General features: G+C 35.1%; 1 protein-coding gene across 1 annotated transcript; it reads right to left on the bottom strand.

Annotated features, from left to right (window-relative positions):
* Positions 1-1,452: 1,452 nt before the first annotated feature.
* LOC128218296 (uncharacterized) lies at positions 1,453-9,020 on the bottom strand. Its single transcript, XM_052925941.1, has 2 exons — positions 8,653-9,020; positions 1,453-3,551 (listed from the first exon to the last, which is right to left on the bottom strand). Exons 1-2 carry the CDS (start codon positions 8,988-8,990, stop codon positions 2,189-2,191), a joined length of 1,701 nt encoding a protein of 566 aa, XP_052781901.1. The 5' UTR covers positions 8,991-9,020; the 3' UTR covers positions 1,453-2,188.
* Between the last annotated feature and the right edge of the window lie 292 nt (positions 9,021-9,312).

The raw sequence follows: 9,312 nt of genomic DNA on the forward strand, positions 1-9,312 counted from the left end.
CACATTTGCAACAAATGTTCATTTCATAAAACTGTTCTTACAAATTGTTTTGCTTCTTTACCCTTTGAAAGCATTGTTGTGTATGTTAATGTTATTCACATTCAAAAAATTACCAACATTTCTTTTTCATCTCTTTTTCAAATTTTGAAATCATCTATTTGTATGTTGTTGTTAAAATTCTTCATCTTAAAAACTAATGTACTTTAATCTTTATTTCTCAAAACCAATCCTGCCTTTAGTATTGGACTCTTCTAAAGACTGCTTCACTGTGTTGTGCTTTGTTGTATATAAGTATGTATATATGTTAACATCCATTTATCCCATTTCAAACTATTTATTTGAAGGGACTGTACACCAGATTGGCACCAAAAAAGGTGGGGTTTTTTGTAACAAATCTCAGGACAATTATTTAACAGAAGGTGTTACGCTTTGATATCATAATTGTATAAAAGGTACCAAAATGTAAAAAAAAAATGTGTCGGAGACTGGGTTCCAACCCGCGTCGCCAAAATTGCACTCGAGCGTCGTACCCACTGAGCTACGACGGCTTACTCTGATCTGATGACATAATTAAGCTAAAAATTAAAAACGAACCTAGGCTGATTAAAATTTTCATGTGTCAGTACTGAAACCGCCCATTTCACAAAACACAATCTGTACATTGCTAGGGATCGTAGAGCGAGCCTTTTTGCTGTCTCCTACAGCAATTTTGTACTTGTTCTACTTAGTTTTTGTCTGGGGCATAACACGAAAGGTCGTTGAGGTATTGACTTCAAACATCTAAGACAGATATATCTTACTAAGGAGAAGTGCAGTGCACTGGAACCATGACTCTGGCTGCAGTATTATTTGTTATATCCCTTTGTTTATTTTCATAGTTATTTTTTGTCCGGAGCATAACTTGAAAAGTCTTTAACGTATTGACTTCAAACTTTAGATACAGATAGATCGTATTGAGGAGAAATACAGTGAATTAGAACCATACCTATGGGTGCACATTTTGTGAGTTATTGCGCTTTGCTAATGTTCATTGATATCCTTTGTCGAATGGCGTAATTTCTGTACTCAATTCGGCAGGGGATATGGCTGTCTGTGACTGCTCTTGTTACTATGAGAGTGGATGTGATTTAAGTGTCGCTCATGTAAGTCTGCGGAAGAACTATAGTAATCTTAATGAACATTTGTTCCCTAAAATATTGTCAATAACGCCAATTCCCAATGTTGAGAAATTGAAGACACCTATCATATCGCCAGGTGGCGTTTATAAGCACGAATGATTCGTGCGCATTACCGTGAAAAAACCACAAAGGCGATATCTTATGAAATGAAATGTATTTTGTAAAAATAAAGATGAAACATAAAAATAATACATGTATGCAATAAATCCACCGGCAGCAGGATTCGATTCCGGCTACTCTACATCTGCTTCATACATCTTCACCACTGCGCCATTGTAGTCAGAAAATGTTTTATGTTTTTTTGTATGAAACATATAATATACAGTTCATAATAGTGGAGGAATTTATCCGCTGTGAGAAATGTTGCCATAATTTAAACCATACTTATATTTTATGTTTTTACATAGTTATTGCACCACAACGATAAAGACTATCGATCGATTGTGAAATCAAATGCAATTAAATATGTTAATATACATATATATATATATTCGTATACACGTACGAGTTATTATGTGTATGGAACACAGTGGATACATTGAAACTATTATAGCATGAACAATGTGAATCAGGTTAGGTTTTTAAAGATACCAAGCTAACAATTTCAACAGTTCTAATATTAACAATAACGTATTTAAAGTAATAAATTATTACTAAAACACATTATTTCGTTATCATGATAAGATACATAGTATAAAGGCAAAAGAACATATATCCGGCATGTGCTGCAGAAAACATTGTCTGTACAGCATACAATCACGATAACGCAATAGATAAATTATTGCCGCCATAAAATCACGCTAACAAGACATGAAAATTAAACTGTGGATAAAGTGTTTCTTTTAACTCATTATAAGAGAAATAAAGTATAAAACACTAGAGAACATAAGTTCGAATTTATATTATTTAGTATGTACAGTTTGTGTCAGTTTAAGAAACCTTAAAGCGTTCATACGTTATATACGTCCCTGCACAATGTTGTACCTGAAAATGTTCACTCAATACTGACATTACTCCAAAGAAATTTTCAGAAGTGAATTACTGTATCCTCCCACAATTAGACCGGACGTTCTGCTGCTGAATAACAAAGCCCGCGGTGATGTTAAATGTTCTTTCTTTACGTGCAATGTGGCCAACTTCCTCGTTCCGTTCTTGTCGATTTGCAGGATTAGATTATCTGTCGAGACAAACACGTGTCCAGCTGTCGTCACGTGTATACTGGTAGGTTCTCTCATGTCAGGGTCAGTGAAAGTATTCAGCTTATTGCCACTTCTGTCAAGGCAAATGATTCGGGCGTTCTCACGATCGGTGATGTACACAACGTTGCCGTCTCCTCTGAACGAACATCTCTCAACGGTCAAACCACCCGATTCGTCCTCGTAGAACGTTTGCATCATCTGTCCAGATTTCATGTAGACGTACAGAGCGGTGCCCGAGCAGACGTAAAGCATATCCCCATGATAAGCTACATCACTACAGGAGTGTGTGCAATTTATCCTTTTTGTTTTCACGATCTTTCCTTTCGTGATATTGATAAACTGCCACTCAAAGCCAATACAAACGACAGCGTCATTCCCTCCAATGTGACACACGCTAAATGGATTTTGGGGTACATCACAGTGGTCGACCACCTCGTACTTTTGATCCAGGAGTTTCACTTTAAGGTTGTTGAAGTCTAAAACGGCAATTTCTCCACCTGGTAGCTCACATATATCAACGATTAAACAAACTTTAATGTCAGTACTCAACGCAACGTTGTATTTTTTATATCCAGTTTCCTTAAAGACATGGTTTGGGTCGAGATGTTGGCTTGATGCTAATTTGGTCGCCATGGTTAATTCTTCAATTTCTCCAAAAGTACGTACCGACGACAGCATTTCCTTCAGTACGTTATTAGCCCGAAATGATACAGCGTAAGTATCAAGTTCATACCTACGTGGAATGAGCCCATTCACTTCCCTTATTTTAGCTTTGCATTTCCTGTATCCGATATATGATGAGGGTTCGTTATTTCTTCTATTTGAGGCCTCAATGAAGTTCACGAAATATTTTAATTCGTCATCCATTTGAGCAAAATTTACTCCATCTTCTTTTATCCTATCTTCGAGCTTATCTACCAAGCAGTTCAATTCTTCAATGGTGGTCCTTTCTATGTCATCAAGGATTTCATTCATCTTCTTCCGAATAGCCTTAATTTCGTCTAGGATGGCTGCCCTAGTGGTTTTCAATGATGCTGTATTTCCCTTTCTTGCTTCTTCCATGTCATGAAGTTGTTTTCTAAGTTCTGAAACTTTGCCAGGCAGGCTTTTAAAGTCGGCGTCCTTGTAGATTCCCTTTGCAAGATATGGAATGTGCTGCACCTTGGAACATTTCCTGCAATAAACAATGTACATGTGTATTGCTAATTATGGCATATATGATAAACATGTCTAGTTCTCCCTTTCTTTCGAACTTAAATTGATAAGTTGGCATCAAAATGAAAAATTCATACAATATTATTCGGTCGTTTTCAACCGTATAAAACGTATGTGAACTGTTTTGCTCCATCGGGTGGATTTGTCAATTGTTCAAGGCTTCCAAAGATTATTTGATAAGAACGCCAGTTTTCCATATGTAAATATCTCGCCTGTTAGGAATCACCCGCTGTCTAATGATATCCCCTATATGTCCCGCCCAACATCCAACAGGGCAAAACAACATTTATTGATTTATATACACATTTCGCAGGTAATTTTTATATGAACAGCACAGCGCTATAACGTCATTGTTTCTTACACAAATACAATACCGTTGAAAATTCAACTCGGTTGACAATTTTTATGCCGAATGGCGTATCAAATGACGTTTCAAATCATCTGGCCCCAATTTCTCGAAACTTCTTAAGCTTAACAGGCTTAAGGTATTAGCCGCGTAATACACACTTTTTTAAAAGCTTTAACCGACAACATAGTTATAATCACGGTACACTATGGGACTTTTATCCAAACTTTGAAGATTTTTTGCCGTGAATTAAAAAAGTTATTTATGTTTCATTACACCCACCCCCAACTCCAAGGGCTACAAAGAGCGACAAGTAAATATTTTGTCTATATTTGAATTGTTTTTGCATTATCAGAGATTATGAAATAAACACAACAGTTTCTGGTAAAATTAACTTCAGTTAACAGAAAACTAAAGTTCAAACGAACACATTATTGATACACATGGAAAAAAATCATTTTGATTGATCTTATGATTCTTCGGAAAAGAGCAGTTTTTCGATGTTTGAAAATATATAGCAGTTTTATAAAATTTGTAAAAAATAGTTAACTATAAGGCAAGCTGCTGAAATCATTTTAGATATTATCTATGATGTCTATTGAACAATTTAAAAGACAATTTATGATAGTTTACCGTCCAGTTTTGAAGAAAATATACATAATGTCATGTTACCATACATTTTTATAGCTAATAAAATGCTTAAAAATCAACCTTTTTCTTGTAAAAATTTATAAAGCTTAATTGGACTTATTCATAAAATGTACTCTTTCAAATAAATGAATTTTACTTATGATACTAACTCAGAATACAGAGTTTAAAACAAATGAGTGTACTTTTAAACTAAAATATGTGAAGAAACAAGAACAATAAGTGGGCTCGCCCCTCCAAAAATATCAGAGTGAAAGTTCTCAACTAATGTTGTTGTTTTTTAATATAATAACATGTAAACAATCTCTGTGGGTAATTTGATGTATATCTGTTTTATTATGTCATTGGTATTCTAACAATTATTTTTTTTTCACAATAATTCTTCACTCTTCAACATTTGAAGTTTGTTCTGTTCCCATGCTTTGTACTTGTAGTGTGTGCACAGATGATAACTACTCAATGCTAAGTCAATGCTGATTTGGTTTTCATGCACCTTCAGGTACTTTACCCATCAAGAATGTTTAGTGCTGTAAAGGAAAAAAAGTTGTACTTTAAAACCTTTCTAACTAATTAGTATAGATAATTATACTGCCATACATATACAAAATAAAATATAAACAGTTTAATATTTCTCGACATTATTTTGAAAAAAACAACAACAAGCTGATACATACATGAATATATATAAAGAAAATTATTAAATTTATCAATAAAATTCATCATCATCATCATCATCATCATCATCATCATCATCATCATCCCACCACCACCACCACCACCACCACCACCATCACTTGATTATTGAATACAGTAGGTTTATAAAAACAAAAACCACAGGTTAATTTTGAAAATATGCATTTTGTAAACAAATAACGGGTATGTACATGTATTGTGGTATGTTAGAAATAGGTCACGTACCAAAACACATCATTTTTAAACAAAATTTTAATTCTAATATTTTTCTAAGATAAAACAATCAATTTAAAGATTACATACTCATATCATTTCTTAAACATAAGTTATGTACATAAGTACATATAACAATATGTAACATGTACATAAGTACATGTAAAATATGAACATGCTGTCTAAACATGTAGCTAATAAAAATGACTTAAGAATCCCAAAGATAAATTAAAAAACAAACGTTTTTGAACACATCAACGTACAAAACTGCTCAACGATACTTACATTTTGAGCCCTTTGATACGAATATCCCAGTTCCATGCCAATTGTTGACAGTTCGTTTTTTCGAGAGAAAATCTTCTCTTACGCGTATATTTCACTTATAATCCATGTTTTACTGTAATGACTCAAATCGTTAGATGTATCGTAATCAACTGTCAGCGTGTACTTTTAGTGTTAATTTATTTTAAACGTATATTCATGAGAAAAACATCACAATGTTTCCAAATCCTACGATGTAGAAATTCCATTATTGACCGATGAATAGCCGGGAAATACCTTCTGTTTCTAAAAATAGCAACATCCGGTACAGGTCGAATACGCCCGTTGTTCGTCGCGATCTGTTATGGCGAGTGGCGATATATGTCGATGTTACCCGATGTTTCGCTTATTTCAATTAGCCAAAACACATACTAATAATGGATTTTGATAAAATGGAAAAATGGTTTCTTCTAATGAGCATACATTTTTTTCTTATATAATTTCTAAAAACTCTTAAAGAAGTAAAAATAACGAATATTATAGAACAACAATTATAGTGAGTTTAGCTTACACCTGTTATAAGGGACTTAAGAAGTTTCGAGAAATTGGGGCCGGTTTATAAAGGTATCCGGCCCCAATTTTTCGAAACTTCTTACTCGTAACTCACTATTTAAAGTATCTTGTTGAATTTAGCAATGATACTTAGAAAACTATGATTTCATGAATTAACACGAAGTTTATCTTATGATTCTCAAATGATACTTACTTTAAAAGCCTCGGAACATAAATAAAAGAAGAACACACATTTTATACCAAATCAAAGATAGCATGCTGAGCTTGATCCTGTTATGAGGAATTTACGATGTTTCGAGCACTTGGATGTACAGTTATGTGGATTTTGATGCCTGGAAACAGTCATAGTTTGTGTTATCATTTGGAAAGGTTATATGTTTAGAGAAAGAATATCTTCATAATATACCGAAAAGATTATTACAAACACGATTGTTTGCCCTCGAAAGATTGAAAAATAGGCTATTTCGGATTTTAGTTGAAGAATTTTTATACAAAATGAAAATTGTACTTTCAAGCTGCACTCTCACATTTTGACCTATTGAAAACTTTCTTATTTTTATATCTATGAATGAGCGAATTGCTGAGCAAATTTCTGGAAACCAGTGATATAAGACTGCTGACAAAAAATCAGATCACAGATTTTTATATTCACTAAACTGAAGGTATTGATGACAAAATCAACTGGCCCCAATTTCTCGAAACTTCTTAAGTCCCTTATAACAGGATTAAGCTAAACTCACTATATTTGCTGTTCTATAATATGCGTTATATTTACTTCTTTAAGAGTTTTTAGAAATTATGTAAGAAAAATCTGTACGCTTATTAGAAGAGACCGATTTTCATTAATCAAAATCCATTATTAGTATGTAATATGGCTAATTGAAATAAGCGACTTAAGCCTGTTTAGCTTAAGAAGTTTCGAAAAATTGGGGCCAGATTCTGAGACAAATATTTAAAAAAAACACGTAAAAACTGTCAACCAGTGAAAGTGGCGCTTTAAAATGTAATGTTTTTTCAATCCATCAGTTGCAATTTCGTAATCAGCAAGCAATACCATACCTTATTATTAGACCAAACATTTATTGGGTAATTAGGCAGTGTAATGTACCTTAACGGTCTGGAGTAACAATGTATCATAATGCACCTTAGATTGAAAAATGTAGATGGCGATAGCGGATCACAGAAATGGGTAATAAGGCATTATAATGTACCTTAGGTGCCTGGGATATAAAGGCATCATAAAGTACCTTAGGGGCCTGGGGTTAATAAGGCAACATAATGTACCTGAGGAGGCTGGGGTAATGAGGCATCATAATGTACCTGAGAAGCCTGTGGTAATAAGGCATCATAATGTACCTTAGGGGCCTGGGGTAATAAGGCATCATAATGTACCTTAGGGGCCTGGGGTAATAAGGCATCATAATGTACCTGAGGAGCCTGGGGTAATAAGGCATTATAATGTACCTTAGGGGCCTGGGATAATAAGGCATCATAATGTACCTGAGGAGCCTGGGGTAATAAGGCATTATAATGTACCTTAGGGGCCTGGGATAATAAGGCATCATAATGTACCTGAGGAGCCTGGGGTAATAAGGCATCATAATGTACCTTAGGGGCCTGGGGTAATAAGGCATCATAATGTACCTTAGGGGCCTGGAGTAACAAGGCATCATAATGTACCTTAGGGGCCTGGGGAAATAAGGCATCATAATGTACCTTAGGGCCTGGGGTAATAAGGCAACATAATGTACCTGAGGAGCCTGGGGTAATAAGGCATCATAATGTACCTTAGGGGCCTGTGATAATAAGGCATCATAATCTACATTAGGGGTCTGGGGTACCAAGGCATCATAATCTATCTTAGGGGCCTGGGGTAACAAGGCATCAAAATATACATTAAGGGTCTGGGGTATCAAGGTATCATAATGTACCTTAGGGGCCTGGGGAAACAAGGCATCAAAATCTACATTAGGGGTCTGGGGTAACAAGGTATCATAATCTACCTCAGGGGCCTGGGGTAACAAGGCATCATAATTTACATTATGGGTCTGGGGTACAAGTCGTCATAATGCGCCCTCAATTTTCTTTAGCAATTTTTAGTCCAAAATGGTGCATTTCGGGCGTATTTTATTACTTATATCATCCCGTATTGAAATAAAAAGTAAACTTGAACGATTTTGGACGGGCACGTGCCGGTTGTCTCCTGCTCCACTCCCCCCCCCCCTCCCCCCTCGCACGATCCGCTAGTGAACAAGGACAGTGTTTCCAGTATAATAACACATTGATGCAACCGTGTACATACAACGAACGAAACCATTATATTTACCTGTGGTCAACAGCGATGCACACGTGACAGCATAGTTGATCATGGTCATCACAAACTAGTTCCAATGACTTGCCGGGATGTCTCTCGCATATCTCTACAGCATTTGAAATCGTCGTCGTTGAACCTGCCCAGTTGTCCAGGTCCTTGCGCCCAAAAACCGTGTGCCTGTTATATAATGTATTGTGAACCGGTGCACATTTGTTGCAGTAATATTTCGAACATTCTTTGCAAAAATGTTGAGCTTCCGTGTTAAGTCCGTTTTCTTCACACGGAGAACATGTAAAATCATGGATGAAATCACCACCTCTGTGAATAGATGATTCAAACTTTGAAGCCATGTTTTGTTTTAAATGAACATTTTGTGAAAACGTAGATGTACTTTGTTTTGACAACGCCTCGTATCAACAAGGAAGTAAATTGTACTAGATATGTCACATGACTTAATCGATCCCCAAAGAAGATATATATACAAAATCTAGTTAATATTCGGTTAAATTTTATTAAGCAATGCGCTGAACAAATTATTGCTGTATTGGCAAAATAAACCTGTTTCTACTTAGATCGCTTGACCATATCATATATGACTTAAAATATTAAATTCAAATATATTTTTTTCTAGATAACTAAGCAAAAATAAAGGGAGGAACAACAAGCTCTAGA

Source organism: Mya arenaria, chromosome 14, assembly GCF_026914265.1.
Source record: "Mya arenaria isolate MELC-2E11 chromosome 14, ASM2691426v1".
In the NCBI taxonomy this organism is placed as follows: Eukaryota; Metazoa; Mollusca; class Bivalvia; order Myida; family Myidae; genus Mya; species Mya arenaria.